At 38.7% G+C, this 22841-nt stretch overlaps 1 protein-coding gene across 1 annotated transcript; it reads left to right on the top strand.

Moving 5' to 3' along the window:
* The first annotated feature begins 329 nt into the window (after nucleotides 1-329).
* ora2 (olfactory receptor class A related 2) lies at nucleotides 330-3490 on the top strand. Its single transcript, XM_084745586.1, has one exon. The coding sequence runs from the start codon at nucleotides 382-384 to the stop codon at nucleotides 1342-1344; it is 963 nt and encodes a 320-aa protein (XP_084601712.1). The 5' UTR covers nucleotides 330-381; the 3' UTR covers nucleotides 1345-3490.
* Nucleotides 3491-22841: the final 19351 nt, after the last annotated feature.

Below are 22841 nucleotides of genomic sequence, written 5' to 3'. Positions count from 1 at the left end.
AACCTTCAAAGAATGTTGTAATAATGTAATAATAATGTTGGTTTAACATCAGAGGACTTGCTGTTTTAACATCGAGGAAAAGTTACAGGGAAAACTAACCTTCCTGAAACATTCAACGAACCTTGACAGACTGTCTTGGAGACATTTCAACAACGTTGTTTTCATGTAGGCAAAACTTGACATTTTAACTCCTAGGGAGAATTATGGAGAAACGTTTTAAATTATTTTAACGTGCAAAAAACGTTACACAGGAATATTCCCAGAATCAAAAACAAACATTCCCAGAACATTTTGGGAACTAAATCCTTCTAGCTGGGAAAGAGAATATGTGATTTATTTAATCGATGAAGTTGCGTTGTGTTCTGTTGTGTTCCTGCAGGAATGGCGTCGGACCAGTTAATTCGTGGGATGCTCTATCTGTCCCTCAGTGTCGTGGGAGTCCCAGGTAACACTGCCGTCATCCTGGCGTTCCTCCTTCTGCTCTACCAGGAGAACCGGCTGCTCCCAGCTGACGTCATCGTCCTGCACCTGGCCTGCGCCAACCTGCTGGTGGTGGGTATCCGCTGTCTGCTGGAGACCCTCGCCTCCTTCTACATGGCCAACATCTTCGGAGACTTGAGCTGTAAGGCCGTGATCTTCATCTACAGAATGTCCCGCTCCCTCTCCATCTGGCTCACCTTCGTCCTGAGCGCCTACCAGTGCCTGAGCATAGCCCCTCCCGGATCACGCTGGGCCTCCATCCGCGCCATAGTGGCCCAATATTTGGGCCTCGTGTTCTTCTTCCTCTGGCTCATCAACACTTGCATGTCCTCGGCCGCCATCCTCTTCTCCTTCGGCACCAAGCAAAACTCCAGCCTCATCAACCACGGCATCAATGTGCAATTCTGCTACGTTCATTTCCCCTCAAAGCTGTCCAAACAGGCGAACGGGGCTGCTCAGGTGGGCAGAGACGTGGTGCCCATGGCCCTCATGACTCTGGCCAGTCTGATCATCCTCGTCTTCCTTTACAAGCACAGCCGGCAGGTGAAGGGGCTCCGCAGTGGCAGCAGCAGCGGTGGAAGCGGAGGAGCCGAGCAACGAGCTGCCAAAGCCGTGGTCGCACTCGTGACCCTGTATGTAGTCCTGTACGGGGTAGATAATGGGCTCTGGGTGTACACTCTCACTGTGAGGAAGACCATGAGCTCCTCGCTCATCTCTGACCTGCGTATATTTTTCTCCTCGCTCTACGCAGCACTCAGCCCTGTGGTCATCATCGCATCCAACAGGAAGGTGAATGGCAGGCTGAGGTGTGCGGTGCATGAGAAGCCTATTCAGGAGAAAGACACGACTATGTCGACCATGTGAGGCCTGCTGGAAAGGCTGATTACTTACAGGACAGCAGAGGAGACCAGCGTGATACGGACTGAATTTTTCTGAAGTCTGGGTCGTGCCTGGTCAGTCTGTCTCTGTGTATATCAGATAATAATGTTTGTGATAGGAACTGCAGGAGAGGCTCTTCTTTCCTCTGTCAGGGTGGTTGTGAATTTATGAAAAATATTGAGCGGTGAGAAACAGAGGGGTGTGAGTGGCATTTGACCAATTTTATTAAAACTTCTTAGAGATGTAGATGACAATGTCTTTAATGGACGATATTTTACATTAACTGGAGAAAAGGAATTAAATGGACCTTTTTGGAACAATAAATATTTTATCTCCTATACAATATGAAACATGGGTGTATCTAATAAAAGTATGAAAGAAGCTTCACATTAAAGGAGAAATGTGTAACAACTGTTGGAAATACTGCTCAAGCACTGGTGAGCTTTCTATTTTTCAACAAAAATACGTATTTTGATCAGCAATGAGAGAAATCTTAGCATCCTAAACAATAAAATGGGCTCTTACCTTTTGACAGAGCTGACATCTATGCCGACAGGTGATACAGCGCCCAGTTGTCATTAATAATTGAACATTGTATTTGAAATAATAATAATAAACACATAAATAATAACAGTAATGTTCCACTTGGGGCACCTAGTCAAAACAGTCTAGACGTGCCCGTATATGTGACGCCAGCTTCATCAGTTGTCTATTAACTCAGTCATAAGGTTTTTTTTCTGTTATATTCAACAAATACATGTTCATGAGGATTTATAAAATGAGTTTGCACCGATGAAAACATTTCATGACACACCTACTGTGTGTTCTTTATGTAAATGATATTATTTGTGTTTATCACAAAGACAAATTACATTATCAACACAAATTGAAAGTGGGCAACATTATAATGGTATTTCTTTCTTGAATAAAAATATATCAAACTTTTTGATTAGACAGCTAATTTAATATTTTATTTAATGCAAAAAATGCTATTTAATAAAAATCACTAGGACGTTAAGAGTTTGATCTTTGTAAAATATCTTTTCCCAGCATAATTGAAGAGTGAAAATAAAACCCCCTCAAAACACACTTTTGTCCACAACTCTCAACAATGAGCTAATTTTCATCCAAAATGTCACTTTCGCTCCTCTGGCTCTGACCCCACCCTTGATATGCTTTTTTTTCTAATACTTATTAACATATCTTGTTTATGAGACAGATATGTTTTGGACTTTTTAGCACGTGTAACTCTGGATGAGACACTGTACCTGTGGACGGACATTTTGTCTTACTGCCTGTAATTAAGGAGGAAAACTGTCATAACAACACAGTTACTCAGTACAGGTCTGTATGAATCCCTGCTGATCTGGCACTATGTTTGTTTATTCGTTACGTTCTCTCCATCTTAATTGGATGGGAGAATTATAGCCGGGTGACTCAGTAGCTGTCAAATGACTTCCAGCTGCCCATTTAACTATAATTAAGGCTTTGAATGGAATCTGGGAAATGTCCCGTGCTAATGAGGCAGGTTAATTGTCCCACAGAGAATTGGTTAAAAACCTGATGGGAAAACTATATTCTTTAGAGAGAAAAAAAAAGATGAAAAAGAAGTTCATTACCCAATACAATGCTGATAATGTATGTGTGAGCTCTGTGTGCGCAGTTATAAGAAGAGAGGAGACTTTAGGGACACAAAGCTACGTCTTGGCACAAGCCCCGAAGAGTTTGCTGTGGATGTGGCAATGTGGGAATTTAGGAGTCATTATGTAATTGCCATGTCTTGGTAGAAGCAAGGGCAGAAAAGACAGGGTGAGGACATAACAACCTCTGTGAGTGACAGTCCAAAAGACATAAAGTGGGGCTGCCAGCACTCTGTGATCCTGCAATAACTCTAAAGTGCAATCAGTGCAGCGCTATTCAACTGCTGTCGCAATGCAGGTGAGGAGGAGGAGGAGGAGGAAGAACAAGAAGAAGAAGAAGAAGGAGAAGTCCTCTTTCTGTGCTTGTGCAGAACTGTTGCATTCAACGCCAGGTTGACATCAAACGCCTCACAATAAGGTTTTGTCAAAGAGCAACATTCACTTTTATTCTAAAAGTTGCAACCATTAAAACTCTCCGTAATGTGTCTGTATTGTTTTTTTTTTTGGGGGGGGCTCTCTCCAGATGACAAATTCCATGTGTCTTACTCTTCAAACCACTGAAATCTGATTGGCACTTTACACAGACTCCGGTGGAATGAAGGATAGAATACATGGATGGTTTCATTAGAGCAGCGAGCGTGCTGGCGCCTCCGGTGAGGAATGAAAAAGTTGACACGGCTGATTCCCTTCAACGCTCTCAGTGATGTCATTCTTTCTTTTTCTGTCAGGGAAAGAAGTGGCAGATTGGTTAAAAGGAACAAAAACATGAAGAACAGGTTCCATCCGTGTGTGCGTTCGTGCCTCTTTCTGTGTGAGTGTGTGTGAAGGGTGTGCCAGGCAGGCCTCTCCCTGCACAAGACAGGACCTGTTGTCACTGTTTTCCATCCTTCTGGAGTCTTTGAGCCCTGCAGTGAATGCAGGCTGCTGTTAAACATGTAGAGACCGAACCCACACAAATGAAACCCTCTATTACTGCCTCGCTCGCAAGTCACCAATCAGCTCTCACTCTGAATAAAGAGAATTGTTGGACAAAATTTGACTTTAAAGTTAACAACATTAGATAGATGTGTTAGATTAACACAATCGCTTAAAATTGATCTGAAAAATATACTAATTTGTAAGTTTGTCCAACAATTCTCTTATTTTCAGTGCACTTTTGCCCCTCCAATTCTTAACTCTGCAGCGAAAACAGAACTTGCAATAGCTGAGACATGTACGTTGTTGTCATCTCCAGTTGCAACTCACCTGCTTGACAAGGCAAGATGTGCAAAATGCACAAGCTTTCAGGAAAAATAACACAAGAAAGTACGAGTACCTGACATTTACTAAAGAAATAAAGCTACAAATGCTACGTGTTGTGTCTTTTCTCTGTACAAACCTGACAAACCTGTACAAAAGACACATAAAAAAAAAAAAAAAAAAGCTGTCAACTTGTCCGGATTGAAGTCGAAGGATCGCAGTAAATCCTGCCGGCCGATGAACCCCTGCTGCGCCTGATGTCAGTCTGTTTACCTGCACCAGGTACAGGCATTTTTGTCCCCCGTGTCCACCAATGGCGATGCAGCAACAGGGTTAAACCTCGCCCCCTTTTTTTGCCTCAAAGCCAGTCCACACCCTTTATCCCCTTTTTACTCAGGAACTGAATGTTAAACCAAACCCTCTCCTCCCCCGCAGTAAACCTTTCGAATGACACAAACATCAGAGTCTTAATCACTGCAATCACTGTGTGAAACATGAAGAAATTTGCGCTGATTGACAACTGATATGGTCATACATGCAAAAAAGCACAATCTATTAACCAAAATCAATTACAAATCATTTCATGATGATAGAGAAAGCATCATTAACCTGTTTACATCTAAATCATCAAGTAAACCCATTAATCTTGAAAGTTATTCTACTTATTAATCCCATAAAAATCTCCTCTGATGTTTTTCCAGTTAAGAGGAGTTCTGGCTGACTACAGCAAACTGGAAACTTTGGGGCTTATTATTGTGGTAAAAATGTAATAAACACATCCTGCGGTACTTTCAAAACCTAAATTTTATGGAAATGACAGACGTAATAAGCCCTTTTTATGTTTGCTGATACGGTCTCTGCCTTTCCTTCAAAGGGATGTTTCTTTAGGCGTGTTGTTTAGAGGATTTATTCCCTGTTTGAGTGAAGCCACTGATGGAGAATGCCATAGAAAAACTGTACTTTTAAGTAAATCAACTCATTTAATATATTTTTTAAAGCACAGGACTGATTGTAAAAAAAAAAAAAGCACATCGTTGAAGTGCCAGAAGCGGGTTTTAATTCAATGCAATGCACATTTTTCCTTCCTCTGGACACAAATAAAGAAAATATTTAAATTATGAGAAAGCAACGTGCTGCAAACTCTACCCCAGAATACCTGCCGAGAGGGCACATGAGTTTAACATGATTTTTATTTTATTTTTTGCACTCTTAAGTCACAGAGTTGCATGTGTGTGACCCATTTCCATGAATCCACCCAGTTTAACAGATTCTCTCAGACAGGGAACAAACACGGTCGTGTCTCAGCTTGCCTGGAATGCTGCACTGCACGTCAGCAAGGAGCAGCTCTGTGTTCAAGACGGTGAGAAGGAGTCTTATAGAGTTAAGGTGAAAGTTTGACCTGTTCTGTCTCCATAAATATAACAGTAGCCAAGTAAAGTCGAGTTTTATTTATACAACCCAATACCACAAATTACAATTAGCCTCAGGGGGCTTTATAATCTGTGAACAGTACGGCACCCTCTGTCCTTTAGACCCTTGATCGGATAAGAAAAAACTCCCCAAAATACTCTTTGAACTGAAGTACAGAACAGAACAACACATTATTACAAATTCTGATGGGAAATTTTCCCATAAATTAAATGTTCAAGTTCAAACAAAACTCTATGATTTATACTGAATACCACCTATTTTGCAGAAGAGGCTGAGATGCTGGTTTAATATCCACGCAAATCTGCAGGATCTGCAGGTTTCATGGCTGACTTTTATAGTTCTGACAGTCTGATTTTACTGCACAAGGAAAAGTTTGACATTTTGGGAAATACAGCTCACATTTCCAAAGAGTTAGATGTGAAGATCAATACCACAGGCTGTACCATGTAGCCAGCTGGGAAAATAGCTAGCCTTGCTCTGTCCAACAGATCTCTAAAGCTCAAAAATTAAAACTGGTTCGTTTGAGCTGTACAAAAACTGAAGTGTCAAAGTGACATGTTGGGATTTTAAGCGGGGCCAGCAATGTACGATTCGAGCCTGTTTCTGGCATGATTTTTGAGCCACACAACTTGTTTTAGAATTGGACTGAATTTTAGAACAGCCGTGGGACGTTGAGATGAATTTCTGACATGTCAAAATTTTTGGTCGACCGTTGTCTGGCTCTCACACAGCTGAAACAGAGCCACGAGTCGATTCCTCAACGTCAGTGCCTATTTTCTCAGTGCATGTACGCTTAAATGTCATGTGGACGGAAAATATGGACAATTAAATGGAGTTAACTTATCTCCAGTTCTCTCTGCAAAATGGACAAGTGATACTGTCCATGTCTTTCTAGCCATTAGCCTGTGGACAGTGACTACAGATGAAAACCTCAAGAGTAGCTAATCTTCATAAGGTCCAGCTTCAGCCGTCTGAACTTGTCCTGCAGAAGCGAGTATGCTGGCAAACAATGTCCACACACAGCTATGATGACGATAAGCTGTTACAGAGGCCCGCTAGCTAGCTAGCAACCAGGTTAAAAATAAACTCAGCGAAGTTAGCCTGGCTACGTTATGCTTAGATCAGCACAAGATGGCAAAAGAGTAAAAGCAAAGGTGCCAGTCCACAAAACAAGAACAACATTGGTAAATCGCAAGTAAAAGTCAAAAGCCGGGCAACATAAACAACAGTAAGAATTTCAAACAGCAGAAGTGTGTTTGTTAGCATTATTGTCCAGCAAACAAACTTCTACCTGCCTCTGAACTTTAATTTCTTTATTGACGATGATCAGCAGGGGCCGGTGGGCTGTTTTGTTTTATATTTTACACTTCACAATCTCACCTCACAGTGTGAGCACATAAATTGTGATCTTTGGCTTTACATAGCAGACAATTTACTCACACAGTGTGAGCTGCAATTAAAAGAGCAATATGTAGCAACTGGGCATGAAAAAATGAGTACTGCAGTCCAAATAGCGAGTTGGAGCCATAGACTGTATATTAAGTAGGTTGAAATCCCATTTAATAAACGATCTATGGATCTATGCTCTATGGAGCAAGTTGTCTCACCCCTCCATCTCTTTCCCAGACTTGGGAAAGCTCAGGGAGGCTGCAGCAACACTGCAGGAGTGCAAGACAAGCGCAACATTATAAATTTGACGATAATAAGCAACGACAAGTCCTCCACTGTTTAATCAGCTGTTAATAACTGTCAGTTGTCTGTCAATGTAAAGTTAAGCCTGTTATCCTGAAAACAAAAGCTCACTGCTCTGAAAATACAAACTCTCATCGTCTGCCAGACGCCATTAACATGTTGCTCAATTTAACAGCTATAAACATCTACTCCTTCTACAAGATTATTAACTATTTCTTACAGCTCATAAACAGATTTGACAGAAGATTTGTCATTAATTTGAACATTGTGTAATTGTATGCTCAGCTTTACAGGCAGTTAGTTTGGACCAGGATTGTTGGCTGAGGTTGCTAGCTGTTTCACCTGGTTTCCAGCTAAGCTAAGCTAATTGGCTGCTGGCTGAAAGACATAAGAGTGGCATTGATCTTCCTGTCTAACTCCTTTTCCCCATAATGTTGAACTATTTCTTTAAATGTAATCTACAGTCAGTGTAGTTTATAGAGAGATTACAAGACAAAGGCTCTTTTAAATCAGTAACAGGTCAAAATGCACTAAAAAGAGAGACATTATTAAAAGCAGGTGAATAAAAGAGCTAAATTTCCTAAATTTCCCAATAAGCATAAACAGTGAAACTACAACTCTACAACCGCAGTATCTGTATAATCAATGACAGTGAGACTGTGTAGAAGATTACGCCCTTTTTGACTGTGCCAGTGAGGACACGGACCACACTGAAGGAGGGGGTGGGGGGGTGGGGTTTAAGCCTCCGAGGCCTCGGGGCAGCAGCTTGCTGCAACCCCACCACTCTCAGGTAAGATATGCGCTGCTGTGCCGAGACTTGAAAGACATTCAAGATGCACAGCTCCCTATCCAGCAGTGTATCACAGTGTACGGAAAAGAAAAAAAAAAGAGGAAGGAGTGGAAAAAAAAAGGTTGGGTTGCTGGGTTGGGAAAAAAAAAACCTCCATAAACAGGTATGGAAATGTTGTCATATGAACTTCTGAGAAACACCTGAATATTAATCATCTTTCTCCAGGAAGATGGGAGTCACAGATTGAATTGGCTGAGCTGAAAGCTGAAACCTGCCCTGACGTGAACCAAGTATCAGTATGTGCTACGTCAGTATTCTCTAAATATGTGGCTTATAATTTATTACTCTGGGGTGAATTAGCTTTTGTTTTATCTTTATTCTGGTTGTCTCGCTGAGATCAAGATCTCTTTGTAAAGAGAAAGAAACATTTCAAGAGAGAAATAAATGTATATCAGGGAGGAACGGCTCCATTGACGTGTCAGTTTGCAGAGATTTATCCTTTGATGAGCCAATCCAGTGCCCCTCGGGGACGCTGATTCACACTGAATAGCTGTGTGAATGCATAAACCCAGGGCCCAGATTTTAATCTCTTTAAATGATTGCAGTTAAAAGGCAGCTAACACATCGGGGGCTCAAAATGGGGGTTTGAAAGTTGAATTAAACTCCAGGAATAATAGTGAAGCCGTATATCTGCAACTGCCGGCCCAGTTTATTTCTTTATTTTGAATAAAATGCCTGAAAAGTGAACCAAATGCAAAACCCAGCAGCACCTCTATTTCACTAAAAAACTCCATTGAGAACCCTGAATATTATGAAACACTGACATAAAAGTAGTTACCCAAAAATTGCTCAGATGGAGGATATTTACATCTTAAATATCAAAAATGTTGCCTTTGAATTATACTGTATGTAAAAAGCCCAATTCCACAAAAGTCAGGATATTGTGTATAATGTAAAGACAACCAGACTGCAATGATTTTCAACTTGTATTCAATAGAATACAGTACATTGACAGGATATTTCATGTTCAAACTGATAGATTTGGGACAGGAGAAACAAAAGACTCAAGAACACTTTGGAAAACCGTTGTGGTTAAACACAGTTTGTTGCTGCATCCACAAATGCAAGTTAAGACTCTACCATGCAAAAAGAAAAAACGTACATCCAGAAACACGGCTGACTTCTCCCGGCCCGAGCTCATCTGAGATGGACTGACACAAAGGTTTAAATAGTGCTGTGTCCTGAGAAGTCCACATTTCAGATCAACTTTGGAAATCACAGACATTGGGTCGTCCAGGCTAAAGGGGAAAAGGACCATCCAGATTGTTTCGAGCACTTACTCGAAAGCATCCGTGATGGTATGAGGGTGTGTTAGTGCCAATTACATCATGCCTAACTGTCACATGTGTGAGGGTACCATTAATGTTGGTTTTGGAGCAACATATGCTGCACGTGTTACGATGGTGTGGCTTTGTAGTAAAAGATTTCACGTACTAGACTGATCTGCCTGCAGTCCAGACCCGTCTGCCATTAAAAATATGTGGTGCATTATGAAGCACGAAACACAACAACAGAGACCCCGGACTGTTCAGCACCTGCAGTTGTATACCAAGTCAAAAATGAGAAAAGAATTTCACCTTTAGAATTTGATAAATTAGTGTCCTCAGTTCCCAAACGCTTACTGAGAAAGAAAAGGTGATATATCACAGTGGTAAACACGCTCCTGTCTCTGCTTTTTTGGAACTTGTTGCAGGAATCAAATTCAGAATGAGTGTATATTTACAAAACAATAAAGTGAATTAATCTGAACACTAAATATCTTGTCTTTGCACTGTATTCAACTGAATATGAGTCAAAAATTATTTGCAAATCACTGCATTATGTTTTTATTTAACTTTTACACAGCATCCCATTTTTTCTGGAATTGAGGTTTGCATGTATAAGATTTGTGTTTTATGCATTTTATATTTGTGGAATCCATTAACTCTCAGTTGAATGCTCTAGGCTATATGTTTTCTGCAGATGCAGAAGGGAGACTGAATATCTTGGGTCTTTTGGCTCTTTGGGGGAAAGTAGCTACAACACAAACTGTACCTGTGAAAAACTTTAAAAAAGTCCAACTAAGATTTTGGTATTTGCCGTCTTCCAAAGAGTTACATGAAAACATTGATTCTACTGTCATGACTGTACTGTAAGCTAGAGCTAGCAGCTAGCTTATTAATTAACACGTTATGTCTGGTTTGTGGTATCCATACAAAAACTGATGTTTTTGTTTCTGTGTGGCCTTGGCATGCTTGTATGTCTGCGCTGGTCTCCTCCCACAGTCCAAAGACATACAGGTTAAATTGGTGACTCCAAATTGCCCCCGTAGGTGTGAATGTGAGCGGTTGTTTGTCTCTACATGTCAGCCCTGTGATCTGCTGGTGACCTGTCCAGGGTGTAACCTGCCTCTCATCCTGTGTCAACCCTACAAAGGATGAGTTGATTTGTAGATAATGGTTGGACAAACTCAAGTGTAAATGAGTGACAGTTTGTGTTTTTATGGAGGGTCTTGTCAAACTAGTTCCTTCACAGACATGTCTTTCTTACACTTATGTTTTTATACAGATTAAACAAACCAACTACAACATGTTAATCATTGAGGATTTGAGATGCTGGTAGACAGAGTTGGGGGTAACAAGCTACAAAGTAATGAATTGTTCTACTCAGATTACTTTTTTGTTTTGCAATTCAAGCACTCCATAATTTCGTTATGATTACAGATGAGCAATCTGTTACTATTACAACTGTATTGCATTTCCACCAGTGAAAAACCTACCACTGCCTGCACCTGTCACTAGAGGAGACTGAAAATTACTTTTTTTGTATTTAAGACAGAGGACAGTCCCAGCCTGTGGTTTTGGCGGACATTGAAATTGCAGTATCTCACGTCAGGTCTCAAGTTGGACATATTGAACAAATCCCCCATGATCAAAACTTTCCTTGAGTCAATACACCATTCAGACACCATCCCGACTGATCCACCTGTGGAGAGGCTTTTTAGCCTTGATGGTTTCCTCAGAGGAATTGACTTTATGAATCCTGTTTTGAAAAACTCTTCCTGCGTTATAAAAGACTTAACTATAGAGAACATTGGTTGGGTGAGTCTATGAGATTTGAAAAGCCTGTGCACTTTTACAGCTTGTACATAGACGTGTTTTTAGAAAATGTTTGAAACAGGACAATATAGTTAACACGGGCAAAGAACTACAAAAGGGTTTAATTTTTGATAATGCAAAAGTGCCATAATTAGTTACTTTTCTCAGAAGGTAACACTGCAATGTAACAAGTTATTTTTAATGGCAGCAATCTTGTAATGTAACAACTTACTTTTAAAAGTAACGTCCGCCAACACTGGTAGGTAGACTTTGTTACCTTTGGAAAGAGCCAAGCTAGCTGTTTCCATGGTTTCAAGTCATTATGCTAAGCTAAGCTACGCTAACTGGCTTCTGGCTGTGGCCTCATTTTTACCATACAGACACGAGAGTGGAATTTATCTGCTTATCTAACTCTCAGCAAGAAAGCCAATTAGCAAAATAGGTAACACTTTATTTAAAGGAGTGTGCATAAGACTGTCATTACACTGTCATAACCATGTCATGACACCTATCATGAGCATGAAGGGGTCTTTATGGACGTTAACAAGTGTTGCCATTAAGTGTCATTCAGTAAATTAAATAAATTTAGTGCAAAGTTGACATAGTTTGAGATGTCTTTGTTTTATGAAAACTTGACATTAAGCAAGACAAATATGTCTTTGTTATGACAACCTGACATTATCAAACTTAAAAAACCTGTTTAGTTTTATGTGTTAACAATACATTACACTGTCACGTGGTTGGTTTCGACACTGACACACCTAAAGTCAAAGCGGAACATTTTGGACTTGTCATAAAGATGTCATTAAGTGCTATTACACTGTCAAAGACTTATAGTGGTGTCATAAATAATTCATTTGACTTCAACCATAGGCACAGTTTAAACTTTACGGTTCAGGATTCACAAAAAGGAAAAATATAATTTGAAGTTTTGTTTATACAAATGTTAATTATCAAGCCACCAGCAGGAACAGGAGAGATGGAATATTGTGAGAATTACCAGAGAATCTGAACTCACACAAACAGCAAAACAACAAAAACTTTCTCCACAGATGAGCCTGCGGGCTCACTGATAGCAGGTAAACAAGTAACCCTTCATTTCTCTCTGTCACACACACACACACACACACACACACAAATGATTTATCCTTCACATCTTACCAGTGAATTTTAACAGAACTATAGCCTATAGACAGTATGTGTAGGCCTATACTGTCTTTTTTTTTGAGTGTTTTAGTGTTTGGCTGCATTGTGTAGAACAAGTCCACAGTTCCAGCTCTGAGCACAGATTAGCTGAGCTAAGAGCGCAGTGGATGCGCTGGCAGTTGTGCATGCTGCTGCAGCAACGTGTGTGTGTGTGTTTGAGATGGGGAGGACGTGACAAATATCAGGGGTGAGAAGGTGGGAGATGGACAACTGCAACTAAAGTTGGTGATGGAAGTCAGGCCTCTTGCTTTCTTTTCATCTCTGTTGAGAGGTGCACATGCGCAGCACCGATTGGCACTTTCCCGTGTCATGCGAACGTTATCAGCGTGTGAATCTGACCCATCCGGGCCAGGAATGAACACTGCCTCTGAAAGTGTTTGTTACAATTTGCCAACAAGGAATACAGTACTGAGGTGGTCTTCTTGCTGGGTTTGGTTCCTGGCACTGATGAAAATATCCATGAGATACTCACAATGGCCTCATGATGGCCAGTGTCAGAACCAACCACATGTGACACTTTAATGTAACGTTAACAAATAAAGCTAAATAATTTCTTTAAGTTTGATTGTCCAGATGTCGTAACAAAGACACTTTTGACTTGGTTGACATTACAGACATTTTTTTCTTGGTTAATGTCAAGCTGTCATAACAAAGATGTTAAATGTTAACTTTGCATTTAAAACACACACAACAGTCATAAACATTCAGAGACTCCTTCATGTTCATGACGAGTATCATGTTGTTATGACAGTGTAATGACAGTCTTATGCAGCCCCCACCAAATAAATCGTTACCCATTTTGCTTATTGACTTTCTTACTTTACTTCTAAAGTAACTTCTTACATTACAAGATTACTGACATTACCCCTTCGTGTTCATGACAGGTATCATGACATGGTCATAATAGTGTAATGACAGTCTTATACACACACCTTCAAAGAAAATGTTACAGTAATATGTGTACCTTTAATGCTAAATATCTAAATGTCTTTTCCAAAATGCTGCATAACCTCTCACTGATTTTAAACTTGGTCATAAATCAACCAGCAGACCTTTAATCAAAAAGTAGCACAACTTTCTTTATGTCAAATGCACACTGTAGCTGTAACTAGGATCCTGCCCTTTATCTCTCCCATCATCCCCCCTAAATGCCACAAAGGTGGAATTTTCCACGAGCCACTTCCCTGTGTTCGCTGTGGAATGCAGACAAGATGGAGCAAGTCTGCAGAGGACGGTATCTCAGCAGCAGTATGTTGAGGTGCTTAGCTTGTGCACAACATGTCCTCTTTAACCCTCCCTTCAGGGGGTTTGTTAAGCTATTACTCAGACTGTAGCTCTGTCCTGTAGTGTTGGTGGAAGAAGCCACTGTTGCTGTTGTTAATGAGGCTCCTGCAGAGTGTCAGCTTAGGACCAGTCTGCATCCAGTTTATGATTCTTATAGTGTTTATGTTGTCAGGCTTGGGGAGTAATGGATCACGTGTAACAGGATTATGTAACTGGAATACAAGAAAGGTAACTGTATGCCATTGAAGTTACATTAAAAACGATGTGATTAGATTATAGATACATCTAATTAAAAAATGGGGATTATTATCAGGATTACAATTTCAAAATACATTTTAATAAAACAACAACAACAATACATTACCATGTGCACAGTGTGCACACATTACAACACTTCAGAGTCTCACTACACCACTAGCTAATCTCAGAGTCACTTCATTCTTGTGGCCTCTAATTAAAAAAAAAAAAGCTTCACTGAGTGGCACTTTAGCAATTATTTTGTCTTTAAATCAGAAAAGAGGAACAAAATCACTGTGCAGTGACAGTCCAGCCTTCAGATGAGAAAATGCTGTCATCATCCAAGAATTCAACATTTAATTAAGAGACACATTTACAGCTAAGACAAAACTGCTAACATTAGCTACACAGACAAACTGCTAACATTAGCTACACAGACAAACTGCTAATGTCAGCTGCACAGAATATCTGCTAATGTTAGCTGCATAGACTAACCACTAACACTAGCTACATAGAACAACTTCTTGTGTTAGCTACGCAGACCAAGTGCTAATGATAATTCCCCACACCAACAGCTAATGTTAGCTACACAGAGATCTAGTTAGCTAGCTAACTTGTCAATAAAACTACTACTAATACAATTACAACTGAGAAATATTTTGGCACTGTAGGTGGTGATGCCAGTGACCAGAATGGAGTGTGGGTGCAAACAGAAGCCCAAGACTGGAGTAAGTTTATAGCAGTCAACTTTAAGTTCGACTGTTGAGTTTGAGTAACATAATATTTCTTAACAAAGTACATCTAAATGTACACATTTACCTTCTGGTCACTTGGGTCTCAGCAAAGCCGTTTAATCCTAGAGTCACTTCATTATCATGGCCTCTAGTAAAAAAAAAAAAATTTATTGGGGTGCTTATTGGGAACTTTATCAATTATTTTTTCTTTAAATCAGAAAAGAGTAACAACAACATGGCACAGTGACAGCTCTGCCTTCAGCTGTCAAGACAATGTCATTATTCAAGAACCAGCATCTAATTTAAAGAAACATTTACAGGTAGGACAAACTGCTAATGTTAGCTGCACAGACCAACTGCTAACATTAACTACTCAGAATAATAGCTCATGTTAGCTACACAGAACAACAGCTAATGTTAGCTGCACTGACCAACTGCTAAAGTTAGCTACGCAGAACAATCGCTCATGTAAGCTACACAGACTAACCACTAGTGTTAACTACACAGACCAGTGGCTAACATTAGCTACACAGACTAACCACTAATGTTAGCTGCACAGACCAACCACTAAAGTTAGCTGCACTGACCAACTGCTAAAGTTAGCTACGCAGAACAATTGCTCATGTAAACTACACAGACTAACCACTAGTGTTAACTACACAGACCAGTGGCTAATGTTAGCTACACAGACCAACACCTAAAGTTAGCTAGCTGGTGTGTGGGTAAAAACAGAAGCTGCAGACTGGAATAAGTTTACTGCAGTTAACTCAAAGTTTGAGTGTGAAGAGTGAACAGCGTAATTACAAAGTTCATTTAAATACACAGAATTACCGATATTAACCTGAAGCTGCATTCACACGTAACAAACGATGTTATATATTTCTGAGGCAATCAAAAAGTAACTTAATAGACTTTCAGAGTAACCCTCTCAACCCTGAATGTTGTTATCATTTATTTTGCTTTGATTTAGGTAATTTCAAGGCATCTTTCAATATGTTTGTCCACCTACAGTAAGTGACTCTCACAAAAAGTCCTTAAAGCAGTGGGATGCTTTAACACAACTCTAAATTCAAAGCTGTTGCAGACATTTACGACTGCTCTATTAAACAGTCGTAGATTGCTATCTGTGCCTCAGAGCAACAGACCTTGTAAAGTTATACAACGTGGGCATGTGCTGACATAACAGCTGTACATATTTCATCTCGACACCACCACCCTTCACACAGGTGGAGGAGGAATAGAGAGAAATGGCGAGAACATCGTGCCTCTTTGGCGCCAAACTTACTGCACTTTACAGAGCACTTTAATGTATCACACAGTCCTGCAGAATTAATGGGATGTATATAAGATGACAAATCGCCCGGGGCGGGGGGTTGTTGGCATGTGATGATGAGGAGCGTTACTCCAACATACTATGAAAAATTGAATCTCCTTGTGCTTTTTCAGAATAAGTGGTGTCACTCCACCCACTTAAAGCTGAATAATAGATCTGATGGATCTGCTGTGTATCAGACTGCTGCTGTCAGAGTAATTACAAAAGACACGAGTGGAGCACTCACACAGCCATATCAGACTTTATACACAGTCAAGTGTATCACAGTATCACACTGAGTTGGAGACTGAGACGATTCTGTTCTCTACGCTCCGCTGAGATCGAGCACCTCACAAATTAAAGACACACTCGCTGGTTTTGTTGCCTCATTGTGCTCCTAAACCCCCCAAATGTTCAAAATGTCCAACTAGCTCACTTTAGACTTTTAGGATGACTCTTGAACTTTTGCACAGTTGTGGAGAAAGTTTTCAAATCCTTAACTCTTCTGCTAATTACAAATTAAAGTTCTGCAAAATGTACTAAAGTAAAAGTGTGTAAGTCAGGGGCGTGTCCAGACTTTTTTGATTGGGTTGACCCAAGTGGGGCACTGATTTATGCAGGGGTGGCACGATGTAGGTGCTATTCCATAGGTGCTTTAGTAATACTTTAATAATAGCTTTAATTTACAATTTCTAATATCTAGTGCCTGACCAGGGACAAGGACTGCAAATAGCTATAAATAGAAGTCATATGTACATTGCATCTGTAGCATTTTTCAAACTTAAATTTAACGATGCCTACATGTATTGTCCCTGTCAAATAAATACAGTAATTAATTAAAAATAAATAGATAAATAAATAGTCCTTTTATCACAACACAACAGTGGCACCATGCATAGTCCACTATATGAAGCTTCCATGTTATATTCTTAAGTCCAGAAAGAAACTGTACCTCCATTCTACTTTTTTTCTTCAGGCTGTGAGACTCCATTATGAAAAATAGTTTCACTTTTGTCATTTATAATTTATTCACCCATTTGCTGTATATAGTTTTTTGTCAGTACCTTAAGGGAACTACAGCTAACATCTCATTATACACCCCTGTGTTTTAAAATGATCCATAAAATAAATTAATATCAAATTAGAAGGCTGCATGTAAAAGGAAACAATGCACATTCAAAAGTATTTGCCAAACAAAACTGAGGCCTGCTTCTCACCGGGCAGATAGCCAATCAGACTCTCAGATAATGGGATGGCACTTAGCGTGGCCAATCAGATTTCAGGGGTGGCCAGTGTCCCCCTCTAGAAATACCACTGATAAAAGTACAATCAGGAAAATGTACTAAAAGTATTAAAAAGCTGTCAGTTATCCAAAGTTGTTAGATAATTATTGTGTAGTAAAAAGTATAACATTTCCCTCTGAAATGTACTGAAGTGAAAGTAGTATTAGAGGAAACACCTCAAATACCTCAGATTTTTACTTGAGTACAGTAAATGTATTTTGTTACATTCCATCACTGCTTCTGAAGATGTAATATGGGAGTTGGTGAGGATATTTTGGGAGTTTGACTTGCTGTTGCTGTAACAAAATCAGTCAGTGCACCTTTAAGTGTTGGGGCAGGAGAGGGTGCCACCTGTTGGTTCTTTATGGTACTACAATACAGGGGCAACTTGACCACTGCTGGTGATGTTTTGTTTTTTTCCACTTTTTTTTTTATTTCATTCAATACATAACAACAACAGTACTGAGAAAAGAATTTGTTGGGGTTACTTAATACAATTTCTATCAAACTGAGTTGGGTTAGAAATAATTCATTAATATTACTTATTATTATAATTAATAATAAATAATAACCAACACGACTGTGGTAACTAATTTCAACACTATCTGGTCAACTTGAACTTAATTAATAGGTCAGTGTCCAGATAACTAAACTGACAAACATAAATCCAACATAATGCTGTTTCTTTTGCTTAAATTTAATGTGTTTATTTCTACCAACATAAAGATATTTAATTACACTGACTTAACTCACTTATATAAATATAACTAACCTGTTGGACCTCTGTTACTCAACTTTATTTAACCACATGTAGTTTCAACTTAACTGACTTCAGTAAACGTGGCAACCACTGGATTTTGTTTCACTTGATTGGTTTTCATTATTATAATGACAGTAATTGAAAGTAGACTTACTAAACCTGATTATGTCAATAATTTCCACACAGTGTAATCAAGTAAAAACAAATCGCAATACTGTGGTTCTGTGGAAAAATTAAATTTATTACCAATGAAAAGCAATATCCATTGATAAACAACCTGCAGCTGCGTGCAACTGATAAACTGTAATTAACCCGAATAGTGAACATAATAACTGCAGGAAGGTTTTGGATTTGGATGCTTTTTGAGCAGATTAATATAATTTGAATGTTGCATCAGAGATGAGTTTTCCTGATATTTTTTAGTAACTTGTGATACAATTCTCTCTGTGTATTATACATATTTTATTTACATACTTAAAAGTCTTATTTTTTGACAATTCAGTGTTTTCTCCTCTGTGATTATTGGTGATTATTCCATTAGCTCTCTGTTTGTTTTAACTGTGTACTTTTCTAATGCAGGATGAAGCTGTTTAGCAGAGAGTGAAGCCTCTGTGAATAAAGCTTATGTTCAGGTCTTCACTGCATCCTCATCCTGTGAGATTACATCTTAAATATTAATCTAAACTTTAAAAATAATTAAAAGTTTTTCTAACACCCCTTAAAACCAAGAAGTTCCTGGTTGGGAACCCGAGCATTACCCATGAGATAAAACTCAACTTCACACATGCTAAACAAAAACTTTAAGACTTTAAACTTACTTTAACTTTAACTTCCTTGTGAAATAACCAAACAGTTCTAACTTTATCAATTACTTTACTCGCTTTAGTTACAAAACATCACTCCCCAGATCTCTGCCAGGAATAATTCATATAGACAAAAAGCACTGGTAGCATATTTATATAATAGCCTGCAGGAAAAAACCCTCTTTGACCTTATTTTGAATGAACGCCCGAGAGGTGCTGCTGGCATTAACTAATTACTGTTGTTTATACATATTGAATATATATATGGTAATATATGATACCAGTACCGTTTGTTTATATGAACTTCACCTAATGAAGGTCCAAGTGACAACAAGTGATGGTCAATGTGCAGAATATTTTGAGTTTTTGATCCAACAACACCTGTCTACAACAAAACTTACAAGAACTTTGTAGTAACTGAAACAACAAATTTTAGTAAATATGACAGGACTAAATTACAATAAATTATAATGAATTATTAGAACTTAGAATACTAGTCCTAGTCAGTAGAATTTCAGGACGTCAAATACCAATGTTTTGGGCTGATGAAACGTCCCAAGCACAGCAAAACAATTAGAAAAAAAAAATAATAAGGAAATATAGACAGAGGGCAAAGTCTCTGCAGCACACACTGATTGAAAGGGATTATGTAATATCAGTTTATAGTTTCCTTTTTTACAAAAATGTTGCAGATTGTACCTTTAAGTGCACAGTTAGATTTCTTTGTTAGGGGGAAAAGTTGCTGTTGAGTCTCTGTTGCCTCTAATTCCCATCAAACACGCTGCACACAACACCTATAGAGGGCAGCTTCATTTTATTCTGCATCCAGAGACCTAAATCTCTTTCACACATGATGTCTAATGTTAACTTCCTGCATGAGCCCATGTCAGGGAAATCTGTATCTCCAATTTCCCAACTGTAGAATTGGTAATATTTCAGGGAAAAAGCCTGTATCTCAGCTTCTGAAGAGTGGGGGGAAAATATGGAGGAACCTGCTGGTGATTTCCAAGTTCATGAGAGCTACAGTTATACATTTAAAGATCTACCATAGAGAAAAAAAAATTAGACTAAAGCTCCTTGGATCTTTGCTGGTATGATTTTGGACAACTGGGAAATTTGTGTCACGTGATATGGCTCTGCCCTGCAGTCAAGTCCTCTTGGACAGAAGTGTTTCACTCAGTCTCAGTAATAATGAATATAAATCTATCCCTGTGTCCTCTGGTTTGCTTGTTGGGATGGAGGTGCTGCACAGGTAAAGTCAAAAGAAAACAGGTAAATAGTAGGCCAAGCCTTCTTGGCTGCTTAAAGAGCGATTTTGTTAAATTAAGAAAATTTCGTAAGCCAGAACGTTTCTCAGTACAGTTTGTATGGAACAAATAGCTGACATTTCAGCAACACAACTTGATGACCGAATTTGGAATTGTGTTTCAACATGGCGTACTTGAAACTCAGCACTTGGCTGAGCAGCCCTATGTGAAAAATGTCTGAATTTCTGATCTTCCACATACATAGCATGTACTCTTTGATATAATAAATTAATTTATTTATTAATTACAAGGCAGAGTGCTATTATGTCTTGTCTCATAATGTTATTGTATCATTTTTTATCTTTTGTTGCAGTGTTTATCATTGTTGTTGTCGTGTGTCTGATTGTTGTCTCTCTTGTATGTCTATACTGATATGAAAATAAAAATTAAAAAAAGAAAAAAGAAAATATCTGTGTATCTCTGCATTGTGAATGAAAGCAGTAACACTGCAGGGACGAGCACATAAAGGGTTATATCCGTCTGACAGTGCAGACTCAGGGAGGACAGAAGGAGACCAGAGAAATATATGCATTAGTTCACTCTGAGACAACATTTTATCTCACTCACTGCTGGAAATACAGAACACAATGAAAAACTAATATTTCATATATAATAGTGCAATATAAACTGAAAGAGCAGCCTCATTGGTCCTCACTGAAGGTTTTGTGTTGCAGGAAATGGCACTTTCAGGTGTTACTTAAAAGAAAACGTCCCTGCCATACCTCCTGTTGCCTGTCACTAATCTCGTACCCGCACTTTTAACTCCACCTCACATCTATTGTAGCACTGCCATGTGTGAAAAAGCACGAGACCAGGGGGAGCCTGCGCCCTCTGAAGCACATTTTAATCTCAGAATATTCCCCGCATGAGCAGATTATAGGGTTAGTAATGATTAATAAGTAATTGCCTTCAAGAATTTAACTGATTACCTTTTCTCCAGAGCTCACAGGTTTTCTTACAGTTTGGTTTGCTCTGTCTTGTCAGTGTAGAGATGGCAGTGACCGCGGATGATTTGACATTAATTTGTTTGTGTGAGCAGCCAGTTAAAGCAAGAGCCTTATTGTTTTGTCATTCTACTTGATTAAATTGTTTGCGCTTCATTAATAAATGTTTCAGATAACTACTGTGCTGCTAGAATTGTTTCAATAAAACTTAAACTGATACTAAGATGTGTGTTTGTGTGTGTGTCAATTTATTAATCATTAATGATCAATCAACTGTTTATAGGTAATGTTTTTAACTATTAGTTAAGGCAGATGCCCAAAATGTTCAACCCTAAATCAGAATATAAATCAAAAAGGACAACATTTTAACAGGAGTTGTTATTGTACTTGGTGCAAATTCCCAAGTAAATTTTCAAGTAATAAGATTAAAAAAGGCAACTGACACACATTGAAACTGGGGCTCTGGGGGCCCCTGATGGTCTGAAGGCCCGGGGCAGTTTCTCTCTTCGTTTGCTCTCTTTGCCTGTTTGGCAAACCAGCCTTGTTTAAAGCTATAGTAACATTTCCACATTAAATCATCTAAAATATATGTATATGTATGTATTAGATTCTGTTGTGTGCTATTATTATTATCCCAGTGATTCCAACAAAAGTCAAACCCAGAGAAATACATAATTTATTCAAGGTAACCTTACGTTTCCTGCCAGCTGTTGTTAGCTGGTTACAAGACATGTCAGGAGCGAAATAAACAGTAAACACAAAGACTGAGCTTTTCTTGGTTTGAAACTTACAGGAGAAGCCGGCTGCAGCTAGTTAGCATGATTAGCTAGCAAAACAGAGAAGCCAGGAGCATATTCATGAAACCTCAAATACAAAATGAAGGCAAGGAGTAGAGCTATATGTAAGATATTTTAACAAGGTATTTGAACATATTTTGAATATATATCAAACACAATTTGTTACTTTTTGAATTTTATATTGTTTAAAACATGACTCAATGACTTTTAGAATAAAGACAACAACTCCCATGATCCCATGCTACTTCACAACATCATCAAATACCATCTTTTGTCATTGTTTTGATGATCTAGCATCAGCACCAACATATTTTGCGTTTAAGTGTTGAATTTGGGTTGATTTTGAAAATTAAAGCTTGTATCTACATAAAATATCTGTATTCATGATGACAGCCAGAAGTACAGTAGTACCAAACAGTACCAAACTTTTTCAATTCATTACTGATATATATTTTTTTAAATTTGCATGTAATTTTCAAAAAGAAGATTTTTTAGAAAGAAAAAATGGGATCTGAAAATCAAATGGCACACCAGCTGTCAATAACAAATATATTACAAAAGAAAATGTGAGTACATGTACTGAAAATAAAAATGTTTGTACTTACAAGTATAAAAAAAATAGTCTCTTTTACAGAAATATTACAATAAACATGATGATGAGATAAATAATTATCTTCTTCTTTTGTTCACCCTCATTATAACTTTCAGTGTCTGGTGTTTTTAAATGTTCACACAGGTTACTCGTGTTGCTGCTGTGTGCCACTTTCTTGTCACAAATAATGCATCTTTCTGTATTTTAATCGCGCCTACAATTAAAAAGTTGCACCACGTCATGTTACGTTTCCTTTCTGCTGCTCTCCATGGATGTATTTACTCACAAGTCTGA

Source organism: Lutjanus erythropterus, chromosome 2 (assembly GCF_056507025.1).
Source record: "Lutjanus erythropterus isolate fLutEry1 chromosome 2, fLutEry1.hap2, whole genome shotgun sequence".
Lineage (NCBI taxonomy): Eukaryota > Metazoa > Chordata > Actinopteri > Lutjaniformes > Lutjanidae > Lutjanus > Lutjanus erythropterus.
Note: the sequence above shows the minus strand (reverse complement) of the source record. Positions and strands in the feature narration are given on the sequence as shown.

Coding starts and splice junctions, on each gene's coding strand:
- ora2 (XM_084745586.1), top strand. CDS start 382: ATGGCGTCGGACCAGTTAATTCGTGGGATGCTCTATCTGTCCCTCAGT.